Source organism: Gymnoscopelus microlampas (genome assembly GCF_963454915.1).
Source record: "Gymnoscopelus microlampas genome assembly, chromosome: 16".
In the NCBI taxonomy this organism is placed as follows: Eukaryota; Metazoa; Chordata; class Actinopteri; order Myctophiformes; family Myctophidae; genus Gymnoscopelus; species Gymnoscopelus microlampas.
Window position 1 is genome coordinate 28,878,279 of NC_139953.1, and position 24,412 is coordinate 28,902,690.

At 42.5% G+C, this 24,412-nt stretch overlaps 3 protein-coding genes across 3 annotated transcripts; 1 reads left to right on the forward strand and 2 right to left on the reverse strand.

Annotated features, from left to right (window-relative positions):
• Window positions 1-926: 926 nt before the first annotated feature.
• On the reverse strand, window positions 927-6,084 carry clec11a (C-type lectin domain containing 11A). Its single transcript, XM_084082749.1, has 5 exons — window positions 5,841-6,084; window positions 4,638-4,752; window positions 4,100-4,207; window positions 2,692-2,775; window positions 927-2,566 (listed from the first exon to the last, which is right to left on the reverse strand). The coding sequence occupies exons 1-5, from the start codon at window positions 5,913-5,915 to the stop codon at window positions 2,154-2,156; spliced, it is 795 nt and encodes a 264-aa protein (XP_083938875.1). The 5' UTR covers window positions 5,916-6,084; the 3' UTR covers window positions 927-2,153.
• A 4,737-nt stretch (window positions 6,085-10,821) lies between these two features.
• Window positions 10,822-17,583, reverse strand: cUnh1orf198 (chromosome Un C1orf198 homolog). The gene is made up of 6 exons (XM_084082544.1): window positions 17,267-17,583; window positions 16,380-16,430; window positions 14,241-14,366; window positions 13,272-13,451; window positions 12,677-13,048; window positions 10,822-12,345 (listed from the first exon to the last, which is right to left on the reverse strand). The coding sequence occupies exons 1-6, from the start codon at window positions 17,570-17,572 to the stop codon at window positions 12,289-12,291; spliced, it is 1,092 nt and encodes a 363-aa protein (XP_083938670.1). The 5' UTR covers window positions 17,573-17,583; the 3' UTR covers window positions 10,822-12,288.
• Window positions 17,584-19,943: 2,360 nt separating this feature from the next.
• Window positions 19,944-22,431, forward strand: LOC311063190 (KICSTOR subunit 2-like; the record flags this gene model as incomplete). The annotated part of the gene is made up of 3 exons (XM_084082468.1): window positions 19,944-20,193; window positions 20,761-21,049; window positions 21,594-22,431. The coding sequence occupies 3 exons, from the start codon at window positions 19,944-19,946 to the stop codon at window positions 22,411-22,413; spliced, it is 1,359 nt and encodes a 452-aa protein (XP_083938594.1). The 3' UTR covers window positions 22,414-22,431.
• Between the last annotated feature and the right edge of the window lie 1,981 nt (window positions 22,432-24,412).

Here is a 24,412-nt window from a genome sequence, read left to right on the forward strand (position 1 = left end):
TGATGACTAAGTATAAAAGTGTAGCCTATTGCCTGGGGCAGCGAAGACCCCCTCGAAGACCCTGTTAAGCATGATTTATACGTAGTATAAATTAACCCTCAAAATCTCCTGTGACGCAATGACAGCTACTCCTTGGATCACTGGCACAATAGACGAGGTTAGAGCAAATTAATGCTTTAGCAAATACGTGTCGCTCTACAGAACCACTGTATTTTGTCAAGCGACATGTCACACAACACTTTTTCCACTTAGCATAAATTATTCTTATAATATATGTTTAGGGCCTTATTTTCACCGGTGCCTTGCCCAGTATCCCTAAACTTCATTGCCATTTTTTTTTTACTATTTTTAAAAACATTTTCAAATAGCTCAAATAGCCAATCTACAAGCTCACAACGTGTCGATGTAGATCGGCTTGCTGAACTATTTGAAAATGTTTTTAAAAATAGTAACAAATGGCAAAGAAGTTTAGGGATAATCGGTAAGGCACCAGCGAAAATAGGGCCCTACGTCCCCAAGTGATGCTCGATGAAATAACAGATTTTTGTCACGTCTTTCAGTTAAAAATCGGTTATTTTCATTGAGCTACAAGGTTGGGTCATAAGGAAGTTAGGTTACTCATTCACTGCCAGAATTATTTCTGGCCGCGTTTGAACACTGCCATATTTTTCATTGAAAAAAAAAAAGTACTCAGGAGCCGAGATACAGAATTTTTAAGTTTTAAGTTAACAAGGAAGTGGATGGGAGTCTATATCTTCGAAAAATCATATCTCCTTGGTCTTTGGGTCAAAAAAACAAAAAAAAATCTAAAAAAAAAAATATTTGTAATTTTTTTTTTTTTTTTTAAAGTCGTTTTAGTCGTTCTTGGCAGGCATGGCTTATGGACAGAAGTCGTTTTAGTCGTTCTAGGCAGTATATGAGTTAATATATCCCCTGAAACCTTATAATCCCAAATAAGCATAAAATAATGACCATCCATTGGCTGACTGCTAGATATTTTAGAGCAGGGTAGAAGTGCCTGAAACCCGATAAGCCCATACTGTACACCAAAATTCCCTGGAGACTGTCCTTTGGCTGACTGGCAGATGTTTGCTTTCTAAGAAACCTCTGTCTGAGTTCTGTCTGGCACAGAAGTATGTGCTGATGCTGGAAGAATGTCAAGCTTTTCATCGCTTCCACCTTTTTAGGACACTCTAGAGAACATGCATTTAATTGCATGGCTGAGTCTTGCTGACATGCATTTTATCCATGCTACACATAATGTTTTATTATTATTATCTTGTTAAAAGTCTTACACAATGTGTAATAACAATATACAATAATGGCTACATTTGTGGTGTACAGTATAACGCAACTTGATCATTAAACAGTGCCATGGGACATGCTTTTAGTTTGCAGGATACCAACAGTGTAGAGTATACAGTATACAGTGTGCTTGTGGAAAATTAATAAAAAAGTTTTATCATATTTATAATAGATCAAATGAAAAGTATATTACAATATTATCTTCTGTGCCAAATAACACGTTATATTATTTTTGAGTTACTTTCAGAAAACAACCTCTAATGAAGCACAAAAGGAGGAAATGCATTCAATACAGAATGCTATTTTAGCATCCAATATGTCAATGTCATGAATAAACACAAGCAACTCAGAAGCTGCAGCACCCTCTATCGGTACACAGTATGATAGACAATCTGCATTTTCATAATTAGTGTGCATGAATTGATTAAAAACTTCATGTTATATTACATTGTTTTTCATTAAAATAATATTATTACATATGTCATCACTATTCACAATGTGCAGATAATTAATAACTAATATACGTTATTATAGAACATACCGTACATATTAAGAACATACCACTGTCCCTTAAGGGAGATGTTAAGACTTTGCCACTGACCTTTGAGCACAACCACTAGAGAGCGAAAGTGATGACTTTCCCTTCCAGTATACAGATTTCCACTCATTTTAAATATTTAAAAGGGAAATACACTGCTAAAGCCATAAATATTCAGAAGTACAATCACATCAACATCTGATGAGAGTGAGGAGTAAGGGGCCGAGACATTTTGAGCTTAACATAGAGCTATAAAGACGGACCTAGATTGAGCACCTCAAGGCATAAAAAACAAATTCAGAGAGTCCTTTTAGAGCGCCACCCTGTCATCAAACTCGCAGACATAGTTCATGTTCCTGTCACAGTAATGGTCCCACCAGTCGCCATCGTCTGATGACATGGCCACACAGTTCTCGCGTTTCCCTCCGTCTGGCTGGCTGGAGAGGAAGTGCTTGCGCCACTGGAAATAGGAGACTCGTGTGCCATCATCAAAGAGGTACATGCCCTCAGAGCGCAGGTCGTTTATGCCCAGCCACACGGGCCAGTTTCCCGGGTGAAAGAAAGACTTGACGTAGTCGGCCAAGGCCTCCTGTTCCCTGCGGTCACGGGGCATGGCCATGCGGCCCCCACGCTCCAGGCACTTCCGGGATGCCCCAGCATAGTCTTTGTAGGCACGATAAACCAGGTAGCATTTATACCCAACCCTGTGACCCTTCTGGCAACCTGAGGGGAGAAGAAAGATGAGGAAAATGTTTATTAATGCGTTTGTTTTTACACTGGTACCTTACTGCTTATTGCTGCTTTTTGAAAATTCTCAAACGCAATTTGAAAAAAATCCCCCAGTCTACCTTCCAGTCTCCCGATTTCCTTGCGATTAACTTTGCTGAACTGTTCCACTTCATGGATATTGTCCTCCAACTCCCCTACTTTAGCTGGACATGTTGACAATGAGAAGAGAGAAAAGAGAGAAAGATGAGGATTTCATCAGGAATTGTCCTGAGCCATGTTTCAGATGTACAGACAGACAGACGGACGGGGTCATTACAATAGTGTTAAACTTTGCACAGCTCAACTAATAACACTTATGAGGGATAGTTCAACATCTTAAATTGCACAGGAAGATTGGTCATATGTGTGCGGTAGTTCCTTGTGTCTTCCTCTGCATTGTCTTTCTACCCTCAATTGTGTAGGTGATGAGTGGCTGATTGACTTAGCAGCTGGTGTGAGTGGTGACTGAGTGGTGTCTGAATGTGAGTGGCTAACTACTTGGTTAACCCCGCTGGTGAATGGCTCTTGTGTACAGGCTGTGGACTGTAAATCTGGCCATCATCAACTAATACATCATCCTACCAGTCTCCAAACTCACCAGCACTCTGTCCCCTGTGTTTCTTTACTTAGTACTAGGCCAGAAACCTGTATGTTTGTTGTCTGTTTTGGTAAAGGTAAACATAGGATTTAGTTATTGTTGTGAGTGAGTTTTGACCCTTAGGTCCAGCCTGACATAATAACCCAGTGTTTTATCAATCTAACTGGTGTTGGCTGGCTGTGTTTGGGACTGGGAGGATGCAGTCCATTTTTTGGTTACATGGCGGCTTTCCGACATGTCGCCTTTCCGACGTTAACGAACCCTATACCTAACCCTCACCCTAACCCTAACCGCACGCGGAAGCCACTAGTCGGAGTGGCGAGATGTCGGCGTGGAAGACTGTTACCCCATTTTTTGTGTGTTACACCTGGTGACCCGTAGGCCGGGTAGTAACAAGACACATTATGTTATGGTAACACAAAGAGGGCACAAATTAGACATCTTGAAGTTAATTAATAAGAGATGAGCTACAGAACAAAATGTCAGGTCTGACATCTCTCAGTAGTCCGATGATTAAGCCTGGTGCACAACCTTTTAAACGTGCATAAGGATAATGAAAAGAATAAATCATGTAAGACATAAGAATTGACCAAGTTGGACCTCCTTGGACCAACCACAGACTTCCGTTGCAGCCCAGCCAATCAGAGGCTTGCCTGTGGTTTTCTCTGACAAAACCCTAACATGCTGACTTGCAATTCAGACCCTCCCGTTGCTGGAATAAAATTGATGACGTACTGTAGGAAGGATGGGTCATGAGACTAGATTTGACATGACCAACATCCAATATGTTGTTGAAAGAACAAGCAACACAGATATTCCTGGCCAAAGGTGACATTTGGAATTATTAGGTTTAGGCTATGCTGATAAAAAGGACAAAGGAATCATCTCACTGTCCATCCGGGACAGGCGGTCCAGTAACTGGCTGACTTTAACATCCAAGGTGTAGTGACCAACATTCAGTTTGTGGATGGCTTGGTCCATGCTGGCTAGTCTTGACACTATGGATGGAGAGAGGAGACACAAAGACAGCATATGAGTGAAATTGAGTATGTACAGAGTTGTAGTGCATTGGTTATCAAAGTGTCGTCCAGGGACCCTCAGGTGTCCTTGAGGGGGTTGCAGGCATCCCCAACACAATTTGTTAAAATAGCATCAAAGTCAGTTTACCACTTGCCGATCAATAATCTCACAATGCGTCGCGATGCGAAGCATTGTGAGATAATAGATCTGCTATTTCAAAACATCTTCACAAAAATGTGAATATGTTTTGAAACATTTGAAACACAAATCTTGTATGGAGGTCCCTGGAACAAAATCTTTGCCGAAGGGGGTCCGTGGCCACATTTATATCAATTTGGGGGTCCTTGACATAAAGTTTGAGAACCACTGTTGTTGTGGATATACAATAAGTGCGACCGTTTTACTTACAAATGTAGTTGTATGTATTATCAAAATCTGATAAAGGACTGGTGGGTTCAGGTTCAGGCTCTGGAAGGTCATCTGGGACGTCCCCTCTGGCCCTTTTCACCCCAGCCATAGATGCCTTGTGCGCGCACAAGGCATATAGATATAGGTATATAGATATAGGAAACACAAAATAACAAGAAAAGTTTGATCCTCTATTCCAGTAGCTAAGTAGTTTACTCATGTGACTAAACATTAAACTACATTAAGATCAATGAAATCATCAAAAACAACACTTAAGTGTTAACACAACGTATTACTAAAAAGCAAAAAACTACATAAAAATTCAAATCTACAACTACATTAAAGTAACACATCTTATGAACCATTTTAGGGAGCCAAACTTTCTCCAAAAAACTAAATTAAAAACACACCTCGCCATCCATTTTAGAGAAATAATTCTCCACTACTCATTATAGTAACAGATGGCAGCCGGAACGAAAGATTAAAGATGGGTTTATTTGTCACTAATTCCCGCACTCATAGATGTACAAGCAGTGAAATGTTAGTGTGGCATGTTCTGCAGTACAACAAGACAAACGTTATTATGATACTGGATATAATACAAATTAAGCTGAGAATATAGTGCAGGTTTATAGAGGTAGATAAGATAGGTGAAAATGTAAGGGGGAAACATACTTGAGGCGTTTCACAGTTAGAGATGCCATCATCATCATCAACTTCATCGAAATCATAATCATCGGCAGTTTTAGTAAGCCATATAATTTTTACTGTTGGGCTTTCCTTCAAATCTGACACATTGAGAATTTGAGATATACAGTGCTGAGAACGGTGAGTCTTTCCAGATGGATTCGTAACTGTGCAACAAATGCTGCTTGGATGGATTATGACTGCATTTTTACCATTACATTCATAGCATAACTGACAGGGAAATTTGTCAGGGATACTGAATCAGCAGGCACACATTTCTGCTCACACATGCATGTGTACACACACAAATAATGATACAAATATTATTGGAGGGAAAGAGAAACCACAGGTTTATTCATTGAAAATTCTTCAGTCATGTGCAATTAAACATTTCCAACACTCTGTCACAGTCTTACAAAGTACAGGTTGACTGCAAGGTATGCAGCTTGTATACATTATATAACTTAGACACTTCCACATGCATTGCACACACGCACGCACACATACAGTCCTCACCTGTGTTGGTGTGCCTGTAGGGACGCCGAGAACCAGAGAACACAGGCACAAAGCAGAAATGACGGCTGTTTCCATTTTCTCCCAAGTAGCAGTTGCCTCTTCTGTGTGCGCTCTCTCTCTCTCTCTCTCTCTGTCTGTCTTTTTTTCCGTCCCTCTCCTGTCGTCCACTCCTTACCCCCCTTCACTCTTTTTTTCCTTTCCTTTCACGCACCGGTATGTCTCTCATTCACTTGCAGAGGTTTGCGATCCAGAGCATGGAAACACAGAAAGGAGAGAGAAGCAGGATGTCGGATTATCTCCCATTAGAAATGAATGGGAGCTGTGCACCTCCCTGCCACCCACCCACCCACCATCCAAAAAAAAAAGAAAAAAGAAATCCTTGAAAACAATTTGAAAAAGCACATCCCTAAATCTTTGGCAATCTTTATTCACTACCTTCTTAATGTCTCCTTTCTGCTCTCTCTCTCTCTCTCTCTCTCTCTCTCTCTCTCTCTCTCTCTCTCTCTCTCTCTCTCTCTCTCTCTCTCTCTCTCTCTCTCTCTATCTCTTTCTCTCTCTATCTCTCTCTGCCTTGGCCCCCCCCCCCCCCCAGAAGCCAACAACAGGAAAGCTTATTGTTTTTCTTCTGTTGACCTACCACTTCCACTCTTTGTGTTAACACTGCAATTTTAAACAGGGTGCCAGCCTTTGGTGGCAGGCATGCAGGGCAGAGCACACACACACACACACACACACACACACACACACACACACACACACACACACACACACACACACACACACAGCCTAGTCTTATTAGACTTGTCATGCCAGACTTTTCCTGTGGGAATATAGAAATCACTGTAAATAAAGGCATGGTCTGTGGTAAGTGTACGGGTGGGTTGGGGGCGTGTGGGGGCTTTGGGGGGGACAGAGAGAGAATGTATATCAGTCTGTGTGTGTGTGTGTGTGTGTGTGTGTGTGTGTGTGTGTGTGTGTGTGTGTGTGTGTGTGTGTGTGTGTGTGTGTGTGTGTGTGTGTGTGTGTGTGTGTGTGTGTGTGTGTGTGTGTGTGTGTGTGTGTGTGTGTGTGTGTGTAGTTGATCCTCTGGTAACAGGAGGCAGCCAGGACAGGAGGTATGCCAGTTAAAACCGCCGCAAGAATCCAGAGTTTTCCAGAGCCAGCAGTGTACACACACACACACACACACACACACACACACACACACAAGGGTGGGGCTAGCAGGGACTGGAACTCTGACGTCCAATCCAACAAAGGGTGCCAAACAAATTTTTAGTCCATCTGTGGTCCTGGATGGATACAGAGTTCCAACACTTTTCCATTTTTAAAATACCAAACTTTTTCCAGGCCCTAATTTATTGATGGGAGAGGGGGTTTTGTATTAATATTTATTAAGACGTGTGGGGGTAGCAGACAGCGATGTCACTCTATGGCTGAAGACTATTCCTCACAGGTTTGCATATTGGGACTGGGCAAACCCCGCTCCCCTTTACACACACACACCTCATATTTTTCATGCAGGTACCAAACTTTTCAAGATGGGAAATCATGACTATGTTAATTTCCCATTCACTCTCAGTCTTTCAGAACAGCAGCATGTTGTGGACATGGATTAAGACTACACAACTTAACATGTCTTGGCCTAGAACTGCTTTAAACCATATTTAGGAATTCAATTCTGTGTGCCTTGTGAAAATGATGCGCACAGCTTTAATTTCACATTTAAAAACACTTAAGTGCAATGGATGAGAAACGGGCTGTTCTATAGCCCTCTAATTCCTCAGTGGTCTATGTTACTCAGTGCAGAAGATTTCTGGTTTGAATCTCACCAGAGACATTGACAAAAAAAAACATCATATGGTAGGTAGGTACTTTATTCATTACAAGGGGAAATTAAGGTGTTATGGCAGCATAGAGACATGAATAAAAACACATAATAAAAAAAAAACATCTAAAATAGGCATCTAAGCATTGTCAACCTACAATATTAAAAAGTGACAGACCAAACACTAACAGTCCGATGGCTTGCATCTCACATTCCCCATCCTAATCAGCCTGATCAAGCTAACCAGATGAGGAATTATACAGTCTTATTGCTGCAGGCAAAAAATATTTCCTATAGCACTCCTTCTCGCAACTTGGGTGTAACAGTCTGTTGCTAAAGGAGCTTTTCTGCCTTGCCTGCCACAGTGTCATGTAGGGGATGAGAGGGATTGTCCATGATGGCCAGGAGTTTAGCCTTCATCCTGCTTTTGGCCACCTCCTCTACAGTATCCAAGTTGGTACCGAGGACAGAACCAGCTTTCTTGATAAGCCTATTCAGCCTCCTGCTGTCGCCTTCCTTGATACTACCCCCCCAACATACCACCGCATACAGTATATCATCATATGGATAGGCTCATGTTGGATTCTTTTTTTCATTTTTTTTCATGTTGTACTATCTTTGTAAACCCCTATCATCATTTATGAATATTATGGATTTTTCTGAATATATGCTTATCTTCTCTGCCCAGGCATTGAACACTCCTCTGAGGGGTAGAGAGACAGGAACTTTGATTTGTCCCTGTGATTGACGTATTAGCTAGGTTGCTTCTTCGGTGCTAAATATTAGGTGCTATATATTGTTATATGTTAGCCAATGACCTTTGTATAAATGTGTTCCTTTGTTTGTCAGAAACATTTGCCTGATGAAAACCTACATGGTTGAAACAGACTTGAACAGTCTCTAGGTTTGCCCTAAGCAACTGGTAAAATGCATGTTTATAAAAGGGAACCGGATGGTGAAATACCAACAGCAGAACATCATTGCCTTGATGACATACCCTTGCCTCACAGTTGCCTAACCAAACATCAACTGGGGGTGGCTTCCACAAGCAAGGAAATTCTTGAGAAATAAGCAATACATGGTATTCTGAAAACAAGTGCTTCCATGCATGTACAGTCCCTAGATAATTTAGCAATTTTAATTCCATAATCCTCAAGGTCATGGAATAAATGCTGGGCAGATGCAATCGCTCTTTATTTTGGCACCTGTGTTTAAAGAAGAGACCAGACTTGGCTGAGGTTTGCCAAGGAACGCTGGCTAAAGTGATGTTTCCATGACAGTCAAGAGGGAAAATGTCAACTAGAGCCAACTGTGGAGTGGACAGATGCGCAGCATAGCTACAGTACTCCCCAGCCATGATGACTGTGCACTGGTTTCAGAGGAAAAACTGACAAGCAACTCTGGATCAGCTGACTATGAATGCCAACTGAATGTGTAAGAGTGGTTTCATTGAGAACAAGGCATATAGGGTAATAAAACAAATGCACCTTTGCAAACAATGTGTTTGAAGGCGGGCAGTGGTCCTCTAAGTTTCTAGAGGACCCACTCCCTGCCTACATTTTTGTGGCCAAGACTTACCAATGGCAAGTCAAAATCTCAAGGATAAAAAGCACACCTGTATTCATAGCGAAATAGCTGATCTTCAAGCTTGCTGTTTTAGAGAAAAGAGAAAATGTGTGGGACTTTTCTTTGAATTTTTCTTTACCTGTAATGCCATGCCCAATTTCTGTATGCCAGGTTGCATTTTTCTATAGCATTTTTCTGTCTTGAATATACTGATATTTTTTGTGTAGTTGTACTGCATATATTGCAATAATGTGTGGTTGTCACAAAATCCCAAGGCACACCTGGATTTGTCTCACACAGCACACCACTGCTCTAAGCAGAGGAAATTAAGTCATAGGGTCTCAGATGAGTCATCCTTCACTCTGTACTCTAAACACGTGGTACATCAAAAGAAGTCTACGGGCACAAATTCTTGTTTCCCCGCTGTGAGAACTTCTAGTGCTTGTTGGGTCATTAACTTGTATTGTTTGGGTCCATTGAATCCCTTACACGCTAAAGTAGAGGTCAGTAAATACAAAACCATTCGGGGTGATGCCTTTCAGCTGCTGGTGGTGTATTTCTGTCCTGATGACAGCAGCCTCTTTCTAAATAACAATGCTCACCATTTACAGGGCACAATATTGACCACTAAATGGTTTGATGAACACAATGATGTAAACTGCTTTTGAGATCATTCCATTCACCACATCTTAGCTCAAAAGCACTTAAGAGGAGCTCCTGGAGTCTGTGAGTGTTTTCCAGCAGCACCATCGTCAAAACACAAAAATAGAACTATTTGTGTGGAAGAATGGTGTCACATCCCTCCAAGCCAGTACACATTCAGGCTGTTTTTGCATCTTGTGGTGACCCAACTCTCTTATTAAGACATTTTCCTATAGGGAGTGACCCAAATAATTTTCAATAATTTCAGGTTCGAATATAACTCAAGACCTGAGTTACATGACTCCCCTCTCGATCCTGTCTTTAAAAATCATTTATTTTATTTTGGCAGTCATCTGTGCAGTATTATGCCTAACATAAGTGCACTGACTTGCCCTTATTTGAGGCAGCAGGCAGATGTCTTTGGGGGGCTTTAATTGATCCCATCAGCTGCATAATTTAAAACAGTGTTTCTCTGGTGTACTCAACCGACATACTCCCTTTCTACATGGCCCTTTGCATCAGTTATGAGTTACATTTACACTGAACATCATACGATACATTGAGGCCTGTAGGCATGTCAGTGGGGAACACAGAAGAAAGATAAAGTCAGGAAAGATTAATGTGCCACTGAGAATGATTTAGAGTGATAATCTCACTCTTCGTCTGCATTCATTTCCCACATATTACTGTATATGGAAAACCCTAACCTAGTCATGCTAGTACACAGCAAATCCGCGTACCACCTCAGAGAACAAACGGCAACGACAACGTAGATAACATTTTTCATGTATGTGTGAACATGCTTGGCCAATAATTAGATTCAGATGATGACATGCCTGCATCAAGTTGACTTGGAACATGAAACTTTGTTTAGTAGAAACTAATACTTCCAACTTGTTTGGGGTACAGAATGCCCTGTTCTGTAAACAAATGGAAAAGGCACAAAAACCGGGTCTCAATTTAATTTATTTATGTACTTCTAGGATCCGGGACTTCAAAATGCGTGAGTGCAATAATATAGCATATGATACAATCAATGGATATAGGTTTACATACAAAATTCAGTAAAATAGTACTCTCTAGTTGTGTAAAACTTGCTTTTTCTACAATGTCAGTGGTACAAATCACTACATGCTTGTTTGGCTGGGCTACCTGCTATTGTCTTCATTATAAATGTACACTACTAGCTTCACCACTAGTATGAGGTCTGAGATACAAAGGTAACAGTACAGGGCTTGGAGGAGCGAGGACGATAAAAATGGACATGGGTCAAATCCCCTCTTTTTTAGTTCTCTTTAGATTTCCGATATACCTTCTCCTCAAGCCACATTGGAAGAGCCTTTTACAGTACTGTACTGTATCTCCCCCTAAAGCTAAACACATGCCTATAACCTGATTTATACAGTCACGCTCCAAAAATAGCCAATCTACACAAGTGCGGCACGCTGTGAGCTTATAAATCTGCTATTTTTGGCACACAACAATATACATTACGCATATTCCTGCAGGCTTGAAGGATCAAACTGCTTCAGATTGCTAATTTCCTTAAAATTTGAACAAAGTTGTGACTCTGGACCACATTAAAGGGAAACAGCCCGATTTTCATTCAACATATAGCTCAATACATTTGGGTTACTGAGCGGTCTTCTGTGTCTCTCTGAAACACTGCCGAAGTTGTGCTGAAAGGTTTACCCGTTAAGTTACTGGCGTACAATCCATGAATGTGAAAACTACAACGCTTATTTTCTGGTTGTTGTTTTTTGCTGCTAACCTCAGAGGTCATGACATGGTCCTTGTTTGTTGCGTTTACAGCCAAATCATGCCTTATGAAAATATGAATCAGGTTGGCAGACATTTTAATATCCATGGGTGTGCTTGCCCGTTAAATGCATTATGGGAATTGTAGGGAACACAGAGAAAGGCCAAAACAGACAGGGGAATTTCCTGTCAACATGGGTTGTATTATAAATAATGTAGTGATAACCGTCACCAATTAACAGAAATGCACTTCAACAGTTTGATAGTGTCCCTTTAAGGTTTTTGCAAAGGTGGCAATATTTCAAAGTGAAATAATTAAAAACTTCCCATGGGTAATGGCATTGGGCTCACACCCCAATCAATACCTTGTTGGCAGTGTGCCCCCTCTATACAAGGGAAGGCCTTGTATAGATTGAGTAGAGAAGATACACAGAAATCTAAAGCAATTTTTAAACAGGGAGTGTTTAAGTGGGGAAACACAAGCTCATATGTAGTGAGAGATATGCCTTAACAAGCCACTGGAGATAAATAAGAGAATGTAACTTATGTTCCGATCAACGGTTGGCATTACATAAAATGTGGAATAATATGGCATCATAAATTCATGGCGTCATGGTCCTTTGTTTTTATAACTGTGGTGATTGGCCTTCATTATGGTTACCAGTTGTCCAGGAAGTCAAATCCAGTCTTCAGGAGGCTGTTGTTTGTATTGAACTAATGGAGAGAGATTGACAACAGAGAGAAAGGATAGTTAGGATAGAATCCTTGGCACAAGTTGGTACATTTTAAATATGTGGAAAAGTCTGTGTGTGTATGTGTGTGTGTGGGGGGGGGGGCTTAATGGCCCTCTACGTGTAACATCTAGTGGCAATTTTTTGGATTTTGGATTTTTTGGAAATACATTTCACACCTCCGAGAACTTTGTCCTCAAAGGTTTCTCTTTATGTTCACACAAAACACTAACAAAGAATATTGGGATTATGCATCTAAATGAGCCTCCTGTGTATTTGCGCTTCATTGATAACACAACATTTCATGCACTCACCTGGGAGAAGGTTGGGCTGGTGGCCAGCTGGGGAGAGCCCTCGTCCTCCTTGACCCTCCTCTCTCTATCCTTGTCCTTGTTGCTTGACTTGCCGGACATCATGCTGCTGGAGAACACGTCGTCCACTGTGTTGCTGACCGACGGCAGGGTGCTCTGAGAACGCTCCCAGCCTGCCACCGTCGATGACACGCGGACAGGGGCGGGGGGCGGCGCGATGGAGATGGTAGCCGCCGGGGCGGTGGCCACGGCAACGGGGACAGGGGGAGGGGGTGCGGGCGGCCTGGGGGCTCGCTGCTTGGCGGACTTGGCAGGAGCCGGGGCGGGCTCCGGTGCCTCTGGCTCTTTTGGGGCAGGGGCCGTGACGGAGGTCTCCTAATGAAGCGATACTCAACATTAGTGATTCAAATTTTAACACTCAGTGTTCTGATATGGGTGTAACATACACATTTTTTCTACTTGTAACCCGTTCAGTGTTAAATTTACACTGAGGATTTTAACCACTTAAAATCTCAAGGCGTGGTAACTTTTTTCTGTCTACGTCAAATCTCTTCACCAATAACATCAGATCTGCAAGCTCACAACAGCGTATGCTTACCTGTCGGAGGTAGGAGGGGAGGGGTTTCTCTCCCTTCTCCATAGATTTGATCTGGCTGGGGGTCAGTGAGTGGTAGTCGGCCCGCTCCCCCTCCAGCCTGGACCGCTCGGCACTGATCTTCCAGAAGGAGGACTCCTCCTCTGGCCTGCGGCCTTGTCCCGGGCCCTCGCTGCTGGACGCCTTGAAAGTGACAACCAGAACCTTAATTATTACCTGTGTGGGATATTTATTTCTAACCCTCTACAGTATGCTTATGGGGTTGCTGCCCTGATTACGGCATAAAAACATAACATCTCTCTCATCTAAAAAATAAATAAATAAAATTACACACACACACACACACAGACTTTATCGCGTTAATTTCGATCAATTAATTACAGAAAAATTATCGCGTTGAAGAAATTAACGCATTTTAATCGCACCTATTTTTGCACCGCGGAACGGATTACCGATTATCATCGGTCCGTCTGAGAAGTTGTCTGAGAAGTGAGAACGACGTGGTTCTCACTTCTCAGACAACAACAAAGTTAACTGCAGCCACTGAATGAAGACGTGCCGCATAGCCTGCTTGATAATGTTGGCTGGGCAAATCAGAATCTGTAATGGATGCCCCCCACGCGCGCGCGTTTGTCCCGTTTAGGGGGGGGCGGCGGTGCGCTGGGGGGAGGGGGGTTGGTGCACGATGCGGTGCGGGTCACATGCGCGCGATTTTTATTAATAATCAATTAAACGACTATAAATCAACCGTAACAACAACACACTCTACCAGCCTCCAGTGGTGGAAAATAGCAGATCTACAAGCTCACAATGCCTTGCGCTCATGTATTCTTTCCGTTATTCATGACCATTTTCCAAAGCATACATTTATTTATTTTACATATCTTTACATTTTGGAAAAAAACAGCCAATTTAACATTGAGGTGCCCACAAGGTTTACATGCCCACTGGACCTGTATCTGTCTGTATTACCTTGGCACTAGGGGTGTTTTTGCTGAGTTGAGAGTTGGGAGCAGACTTGGTGGTCTTGGCATCAGCCTGGGAGGAAGAGACGCCCTGCTCTGCTGCGCCCAACGACAAACTGAAATCCAATTGGCTCTGAAAGATGGCAGCAAAGTTAATCATAATGTATAAACATAACATTTAAACCAATGGCTAGACATACAATAAAACATAGTATGGTAATTTTTACTTGTTTGTATATATTTGTCTTTTTTTTTTACTTTTTTTACTTTTTTACTGTTGTTAATGCCAACTATGTTGTTTGTGTCAAAAATTGTAGACCTCTTTGTTTCGTTGATGTTTATATACGCTGTCTTGTGTGTCTCCTTAAAAGATGTATAGAGATTTGTAAAAAAAAGTCTGGTCATTTTTGTAATGTTTCTAAGAAATATGTTTTAACCTCAATTGTCTTTTTTTGACCGTTTATCATTTATCCTAACCACTTAAGACTGATTTATACTCAGTCGATCTACAAGCTCACAAGGCATCGTGTTGTGAGCCATTAGATCTGCAATTAAAAAAGAAAAGTTTTTTTTTTTACTTACAATATGTTTAATGCTTAAAATAGGAACACCAGGTTGAAAATGGTTAAAAACACTTGGCAACATTGGCCTAGTCAGACTGTTCTTGTCTATTTTAGGACTTCTTAGCCACATGGGAAGAGCCAGAGAATATCAGGCAGTGACCAAGGACCCTACTTTCTTTCTCCACTTACATTTTCTTGAGTCAATATTGTATTGCTGAGGACGGTGCACATTTCTCTTTCTCATCTGACAACATTTTATATGCGCTGTGAACTTGTGATGTTTGAGAACTGCTTGTTCACAAGTTAAGGGAGATTTTTCTCCCTTAGCTTTCTAATGCTTAATTTATGAGTATGGCGGTGTTGAGTGCCGACTATTGCAGGTGTACAAGCTCACAATCCATCACAAATGCGACATAATGTGAGCTTGCAGATCTGCTATTTTTTGACCGTCGTATGACTAAGTAGGAATCGGGCTTAAACCAGTTTCGCCTCGTTGTGAATCTTTGGTCTGAACTAGGCTTAAAGGGGAATTTTGGACCACGGTTTTCTTACCTCTTCTATGATGTTATGGTATCCTAGGATGAATGGTACAGTAGAAAATGTTCATAACTCAATCCCGGGTCCGCCACAACTAAAAATGTGCGCCAATAGGCCTTGCGCTAGATCGCATATTTTGATAGCTTTTTTTTTTAACATAGAAAAAGGTAAGAAAACCGTGGTCCAAAATTCCCCTTTAAGGAGAGCACTTGCCCTTTAAAACATCTTTATGGGTAAGTTTTCCTGCTGCAATATTAGTTTTATTGATTGATTGATTGAATACTTTATTAACAAATTGCAAACAGTGCGGCAAGCACAATTACGCAAGCAATGCTAAAAGGAAAACACAAAAAGCCCTGAGGGCTTGTTTTCATTGTGGTTCTATGTATTCAATTCATAATAGTCAGTTCCAAAGAAGGGAATGTTTACTGTTTATCAACTTCACTAACAATATGTATGTTTCAAATATACTTCAAATCGAGAGGGTATATCTGATTAATATTGTTCCAAATGAAGGGGATGCTACCTGGGTCAGTCAGTGGCCCTAATTCCAGAGACACTCCCTGAGTATAAAGAGGGGTCTAAAGAGTTTTGGAAGACAGCAAACTGGTTGGGTCTGTTTTCCTTCTCCAGGACAACGGAGGGTCAGAGTTTGTCAGTGTTTTGTGATGTCTGAATAAGTTGCTTTATTCTAATTTATAAGAAAATCAATGCCTGTCCATCTTTTACAGTTACACTACCAACCGTCCTCAAGTACAACAAACCAGTTAAATTAAATTGTACCCACTAAACCGTAAGAGAAGAGAGTCCAAAACTCCACATAAACTAATTAGACAAGAATTTAGAGTACATACTGGAACCTGACATAGCTTGTTGACAAAGGAAAACAAAACAGTTCAGTGAAATGTAACAAGAGTCTGCTAGCTATCTAACAAAAATCCATCCAATCAAAACTGGACACATTTTCTGTCTCTGAAGAGGGTATTCGATAATAAAGGTTTTAATAATAAAATAAATAACGTCATAAGTACATTATTACCGCTTACCTTGGTTTCCCATGAGAAAGGGGCAGAATGCTCATCTTGCCAAGTGATATCCTAAAACAAACAATTAAGGATGGTTTCAGAAAGTGTAAACATTGTAGGCTATGTACACAACCATCATCATCATCTCATAATAAAATAGCTGTATTGCTGTCTTGTCACTCTCCTCGGTGTTAATTCGAACATTTGTGACTCTGCGAGTGTACAAATATAACCAAAGGGATAATTTGCCTACATGTGTACACTCAGCAGAATGGCATGCCCTGATTTGATAGTCTCTTTGTTTTGGGCCTCTGTCTCATTGTTTTGTCGGCTACGTAGCCATCACAAGACGGCAAAACTTCAACCTGGTGTTTGCACTTTCTCCCTTTTTAGTCCGCACATCTACATAAACGTTCAGATGTCAAAAATAAAGTTCTTAACCTATGGCCACGGATGTTACAATTCTGTACGGGCCCACAGAAGTACCCGCGTTTTCCGTATTGTTGAATAAAAAACATTTTAATCCGACTGGTGCCAATTTTCTCCGTTTTTCTCCATACGCTTTCAACTACGCGACCCTATCGGTTGGGGGGTGTATTGCACTCTGATAAATTATAACTATAAGACCGATCGGATTAAAATGCTTTTTATTGAACAATACGGGTACTTCAGAGGGGCGTGAATAATTGCAACATCCGTGGCCATGGGGTAAGCACTTCATATTTGAAATATGAACGTTTATGTAGATGTACTGGCCAAAAAGGGAGAAAGTGCAAACACCAGGTTGAAGTTTCGTCATGACTGACAGTCATGTTTCAGGGCTGTCGGCTACGTGGCTCTGTCACCCAGGTCTAAACAACAGTAGATAAAGTGTTTGTTTTTCTTGTAAAAAAAATCATCAGCATTACCTCGTCCCCGAAGTGGACTATCTTCTGTCCGGTCTGAAGCAGCAGCTTCGGGTAGCAGACCACCTCCTCACGTTCGACCCTGTGCATGGCGTACCGGGCTCGGATGTGAGGGTCCATCAGGCTGTGATCGATGGCGTTGTCCTGCTCCACCGGCGTCATCTTGTCCCAGGCCGAGCCGTGCTGCTGCTTAATCTTCTCTCGCTCTTGCATGATCTTCCTCGCCATCGGATTGATGGAGGCGAAATACTCGAACTTCTTCTCCTCCATCCTGTGGCCATCGAACCCCGCCATGGTCGCGGTAGCCATTTTTGTTTTACAGCTGGGTAGTGGCTAGGAATTTGCTAGTGGAACCAGCTGTGTGGGCGGGGTAGGTTGTAAACATGGTTCTTCTCGATTCATCCATGTGTTCACAGCACCATCTACTGGTAAAGTTAGTCTCTTCTAGCCCTGAAACATGAGTGACTGACTGAATGAACTTCAACCTGGTGTTTGCACTTTCTTCATTTACGGCCCGTACATCTACATACACGTTCAAATATAAAGTACTTACCCCATGGCGGCCATAAATGTTACAATTATGTACGGGTTCTTAGAAGTACCCATATCTTCCGTATTGTTCAATAAAAAGCATTTCAATCCGATTGGTGGCCATTTTCTCCGTATTTCCGTATTGCTTTCAACTACGCGACCTTATCGGTTGGGAGGTGTATTGCACTTTGATACATTATAACTCTATGAGAAAATGACCATCGATCGGATTAAAATGCTTTTTATTGAACAATACAGAAGATACGGGTACTTTTGGCTTTGGGGCCCGTAAAGAAATTGTAACATCCGTGGCCATGGGGTAAGCACTTAATATTTGAAATCTGAACAGTTATGCAGATGTACGGGGCGGGCCAAAAAGGGAGAAAGTGCAAACACTATGTTGAAGTTCATCCTCGACGGTCGTGACTCGTGACTGATTGATTGATTGATTGATTGATTGATTGATTGATTGATTGATTGATTGATTGATTGATTGATTGATTGATTGATTGATTGATTGATTGATTGATGGATGTACTTTATTTAGTAAGACATGAGAACAGACGATCGTCGTGTGATCCATGGCTATATTGCTTGAGTTAACTTACTTTGCTTTAAACCAGGTCTGGCAAAAGTGGCACGCGACACCGCATTCGCAAAACACCAGTTAAACTGGCTTTGGAGTGACGACACAAGAATTTGCTTCCTTGAAAATTATTTATTTTAAATAACTAACTTGGCAGGAATCACAGGATGCATGTAACACTCGGGTGCATGTAACAACAAGGAATTCCCCAGGAATCCCAAGACTGTACCAGGTGCCATAAACAGGTATGATGATGATCATGAGACGCGAGAGACTCCACATTTGGTCATCGGGTCATAAACGTTATAATCGCACGTTTAGTGCGAAGAGAACACTACACAGGTGACCCCCCACCCATTCGTTCTCCATGAGGACGAGGACCTTTTGGATTTTGAATACTTTATTTGGAAGTTTGCAGAGAAAAAGGCACATGGAAGTACAGTTTACAATACAAGGTCACCTAAATAGGATTGCCCAGGAGAGCCGCAATGGCTTGTTTCAAATGGGATCCGCATGTACACATACACTCAATTCCAGAGGTGGACGAAGTACTGGACCCCAGTACTTGAGTAAGAGTACAGATACTCCTTGGTCAAATTTACTCCACTATAAGTAAAAGTAACTCAGTCAAAATGTTACTCAAGTAAGAGTAAAAAAGTCATTGCTTTTGTGTTCCAAAGTACATGCTTTGAAAAATACTTAAAGTACAAGTAAAAGTAGAAGTACATTTCTTAATTTTTAGATCAATGAATTGCTGTAATGTCTTCACACTTAATTTATAGGACCTTGTAACTCTTGTTTCAGAGAAGTACTGTAACTCAGCACTGAAACCAGCACTGCATGCACTAATGTGCTTGTAGAACCACTTATACAAAGCCTGCAGAAACACCTATACAAACATAGAAGTAACTGAGGAACCAGAACTAAATACTTTTACTCCTATACCCATACAAGATGTAACAAAGAGGCGAGCGGAGGGGGAAGACAGAAACACGGCCAGTGTGAGAGCAGAAGTTAGGCCAATTGCATTCTAGGGAAGACAAGAAAACAGCCAACCTAAAGGCCAAACCACACCAAGGCAATTAGTCGCAACTCCTTGCAACAGGAGTGACAGAGTATTTCTACATTGCAGTATTGATACTTTTACGTTTTTTAAATACTTTGACAGGAACATGGGTATCCCAATGTTGTGGTGTATCTCGTAGACCAGGCCCATTGCAAGTTGCCTACTCTGTCCTCAACCCTGAGCCATCTGGCCCTAGCAAAATGAGCAGGGGTTAGATGAGTTGTATGTTTAAGGCCAAGAAGTAGCCTTACTAGTTTGTTTTGGGATGTCTGGAGCCTTATTTTTAAGGCCTTAAATTGTTGGTACATCGAAAACTTGTGAAATGGGACATTCTGCATTATGAGTACTTTAACTTTTGGTACTTCAAGTACATTTTGATGCCAATACTTCTTGAATACCTGACTTTTACTTGTAACAGAGTATTTCTACATTGCAGTATTGATACTTTTACTTAAGTAACAAATGTGAATACTTTTTCCACCACTGCTTATGAAGTTATGACGACAGAGGCCGCCGGGCGGGAAGAGGAGCTGCGGCCCGTCCCACGGGAACGGGCCATCCTGGAGAGCTTCTTCACGCAGCTCGGGATGTTCTCCTTCGACCGGGCGAAGGACCACATGGAGAAGGAGAAGGACAACAGCGACAAGAGTGCAGGAGCCATCTGGACGGCTCTGCTGGCCGCCCTGGCTCACCTGGCTGCGGCGGAGAAGGCCTACCACAACATGACATTCCTGGGACAAAAACTAGGTATCTGCACAACATGACATTCCTGGTACAAAAACTAGGTATCTGCACAACATGACATTCCTGGTACAAAAACTAGGTACTGTATCTACATGCGTAGCACAGTAAAAGCCACAGTGTTCCTTTTTCCATAATATGTTAAACTCGGGATTCTAACCTGGGTCTCCCGTATGAGACCAAATTTGTACCACCACCAGGCACAAATTGCGCTAATGATGAGCTCCAGGCACTACTACTTGTCAGCCATTAGGTGTCGCGAGTCGACACCAGGGTCTACATTTTACTGTATTTGTGCTAGTATAGTTACATTGTATTAACATACTGTACCATACAGATGAGCGTTTCTATTCATTAAAATAAGTTCCGCATTGCAGCTTTAGAAGAATGTACAAATGGATTGGACCAATGGATTGGAAAGCCCCAAAAATATATATTAAAAAAAAAGAAAGGAAACGGGACTCGAACAAATGATGCGCTGTCAGGCGTAGAGCCTAAGTGCCCGACCGCTAGGCCAGCGATCCGACCCAAAAGTGTTGATCATTAAGTAACTAACCACTACTCTCCCTGCAGGTGGGCAGTCATTCTTTAGCCGCAAGGACTCCATCCGTACGATCTACACCTCCCTGTACGATGAGCTGCATAAAGTTGTGACAATGGGACGCCACTCCGAGCCAGGCTCTGCCCCCTACCTGGAAGACCTGCTGTCACACCTATCAGAGCAGCTGTGCCACTTCACCCAGGCACGTGTGGAGATGGCTGACCTGTTCGAAAAGATGCACTCACTAGGGAGTCAGAAGAACATCAACTCGGATGATCTGGTCACTACCCTAGACGCTGTGCTTCAGAAATACAGCTATAGGTGTGTGTGTGTGTGTGTGTGTGTGTGTGTGTGTTGTTGTTTTAGCTTGTGTAATCTGGATCTGTGGACATCTTTAGATGAATATAAATATATTATTATATTTGTCGATTTGGAAGAGAGCTGATTAAGACATACTGTTAAAGGAAGGAAGACCGTGAGGTGGGTGCAGGAAGTCTTTCTGCTGACTTCACAGCAAGGGTCAGACTTTGCTCAACCAAAATAGCCATACCCTTTGCATGGTTGATCAGTGAAATAAATTGCAGCAGGTCACAGTCTGACAACACACCACACATCAGACATCACTGAGTTGGCAGTGCAGTGAGGGGTGAAGGTGATATGCTCTGCTAGCAGCCATCAGGCCAGGGGGAAATAATCAGCAGATAGAGCAACTATATAGATGGCTGTTCCACGGCTATGCTATGCTAGCATATTATTCCACAACAGTGAGTGAAACGACTATGGTTTTAGGTCGCTCTAAATTAGGGCAGCTACCGTCGCAACAGTTGTCTGGCTTTTGCTGTAATACCTAATTCCTTCTATCCAGATTCCACCACCCAATCTTGGGACAAGTGGAGAAGTGCTTCCAGGCGGAGGTGGACGTGGTGACCCAGTTACTGCGCTGCCAGACAGAGGTCTCGGAGTGGCGCTTCCTGCCTGCCCTGCTCAACCTGCATGGTGCCAAATCCAAGCTCACTGCTTGGGGGCAGCTCTTCCAGCGGCAGAAAGAGACCCCTAAGCATCTCTTTGGAGGCCAGTCTCAGAAGGCTGTGCAGCCGCCTCACCTCTACTTGTGGCTGCAGCGCTTCCACGCAGCTCTCCTGGCCAAGTTCAGCTTCTACTTCCATGAGGCGCTGAGCCGACAGACGGCATCGGCCAACATGAGGGCCCTGACGGCCCGCACCACACCGAACTACCACGGCAAGATCTGCTCCTTCATCCGTAAGCATGGCGCCAACAATGTGTCCCTGGTGTTTGACAATCAAGGCTCAGATAGTTTCCAGGGCCACGGATACCACCACCCTCAGTCATACCGCGAGGCGCCCAAAGGCATGGGGCAGTTCCCCGCCGTGGTGTCCCTGCCCTCTGGAGAGCGGCCACTCACACACTGGCCCAACATCATCATGATGATGGGAGACCGTGCCTCTGAGCTGAACACTCTGGACAAGGTGGTGCACTTCTACGACAATAAGGTCCAGAGCACGTACTACCTGACACGGCCCGAGCCCCACTTCACCCTGGTGGTCATCTTCGATGGCAGAAAGTCTGAGAAGGATTCACATATCACCGCCTTCCTGCAGGAGATCTCGGGCTCGCTGCGCAACTCCAAACCTTTCAGCGCCCTCAAGCCCGGCTCCAAGGCCTGAGCTGCTACTTGCTGTTTGAGTGACCCCATTTGAAACAAGCCATTGTGGCTTTTCTGGGCTTTTTCAATCCTATTTAGTTTTATTATTATTATTATTTGTAAACTGTATTTCCATGTGCTTTTTCCTTCGCAAACTTCTAAATAAAGTATTCGATCAATCAATCAATCAATCAATCAATTTGTCGTAACTGCGGAGGGGCGTGATAATTTAGGTAAAAAAACAACAAAAAACAGTCAGTGCCAGTTTTTAATTGTTTTCTCGGTTTGGGATCTCGCTGTCTCTCGTTTTTTGGGGGATTTTATTTTGCATTGTGTCAGAATCCCTGCTTCTCACTTTGACACACATGTAACTCATACCTGCCAACTCTCCTGCGTCCTCAAGGAGACCCCTTTTATTTGACCATTCCTCCTTGATGGCCTTTTTGCGTGGCAACCCATGTGTCAAAGGCGCGTCAAAGGCCCATATAAGACTTTCACACACCCCACTGATATGCAGCCACGGCCATTAATGTTGATTTGCGTAGTTCCTTGGGTTTTTGATATACAAATCACCATGGCAGTATTTGATCATTTTTTGTTTGAAGGTGTGAGTGTTTGTTGTTTCTAAGTAATACATTGTTACTGAATGCAATTATAAAGAGACACTTTTAAGTAATTAGTGGTTATTATTAAAGATGGCTCTTTTATTGTTTCAGTCAGACTCATCACATCAATTTCTAGGCCTACTTTTCGCTTTTTAATGGATCCTGTTAGTAAAGCCTGATAAAAGTGTCAAACTCCCAAAATCCACCAGAATACTGGAAATTACATTTGGTCAATGGTCAGTGTCACCCCCCCAACCCCCGCAAAAAGGTTTGGGAACCAGTGCCTTAGACTGAATGTCACTATCATTGTGAAGGTTATTTTAAAATACTTTTGTACAGTTCTTCATCCTTATCCCCCTTGAAGAGATACTTTGGACTCTGCCGCCAGGTGGGAATAGAAAGGCACAGACAGTCTAGTCCAATGATTCTCAACCTTTTCAGGCTGTGACCCCCCAAAATAATCACATATGACTGGGGAGTGGACCCCCCACCCTGACAAGCACTTGGAACTGTAGGATTTGAGGCATTACATTTTGTTTGACTCAGTTCCACAGATAAATATTGTGAAAATAGCAGATCTACAAGCTCACAATGCCTGGCAATGTGAGGCGCTGTAGATTGTCTATTTCATTTATTTTGCCTCTTTTTTATATTATTTGACAATTTTGCAATTTATTTGGTAAAAATGGATTACATTGTCACTTCACTATCATCTGGGGACCCTCCTGGGGGTCCTGGCCCACAGGTTGAGAACCACTGGTCTAGTCTATCCTGAATCATCTTAAAACTGGCAAATTCATTTGAATTGATTTTTTCATAACGGGGCGCTGGAGCAGGAAACCAGGAGAGAGAGGTAGCCAATCACCGACAGACACTCCCATACAGACAGACTGGGTCAGCACCCCGACCCAACCACCCAACAGGAACAAGCAGGTCTGCCTCTTACACCTACACTGCGACCTCTACAGACCTGGTCAATGGTAAGTTATATTGACCAGATCTGTAGAGGGCGCAGGTGAGTAATTACAATAATTTCCATCTGGTGGACATATTATATTTTCTGCCCAAAAAGTGTATTATTCAGAGAAGGTGGGGTCCTGAAAGGCTTCCCACCGTGGAGAATAGTCTTTCAACAACCCAAAACAGCCTTTGATTTCGATGAGTAACAAAATAGCTGTTTTACTAAAGTTGGAGACCTCACACAGTAGTGGAATGTTCAGTCGATTGGGAATAGCACGCGCTCCTAACAGAGGGAAACTCACAGCACGCTCTTGACCAGGGCCATCTCCCAACAGGAATACCTGTTCACAATGAACCGATGAGTCAGGGCTCTGCGCGCGCCCACGTGACGTCTCGTTGTCATTCTGTGAGTCAGTCATGTGATTGGGTCAGTTCCTGCTAGCCTAGCTCGCAACA

Coding starts and splice junctions, on each gene's coding strand:
- clec11a (XM_084082749.1), bottom strand. CDS start 5,915: ATGGAAACAGCCGTCATTTCTGCTTTGTGCCTGTGTTCTCTGGTTCTC. Junction 2,776..4,099: donor CCGCCTGTCCCGGATGGACA/GTGAGATGATTC, acceptor CAACATGTCCAG/CTAAAGTAGGGGAGTTGGAG. Junction 2,567..2,691: donor GGAAATCGGGAGACTGGAAG/GTAGACTGGGGG, acceptor TTCTCCCCTCAG/GTTGCCAGAAGGGTCACAGG.
- cUnh1orf198 (XM_084082544.1), bottom strand. CDS start 17,572: ATGGCTACCGCGACCATGGCGGGGTTCGATGGCCACAGGATGGAGGAG. Junction 13,049..13,271: donor TCCCCTCCTACCTCCGACAG/GTAAGCATACGC, acceptor TCGCTTCATTAG/GAGACCTCCGTCACGGCCCC. Junction 12,346..12,676: donor CCAGCCCAACCTTCTCCCAG/GTGAGTGCATGA, acceptor TCTCTCCATTAG/TTCAATACAAACAACAGCCT.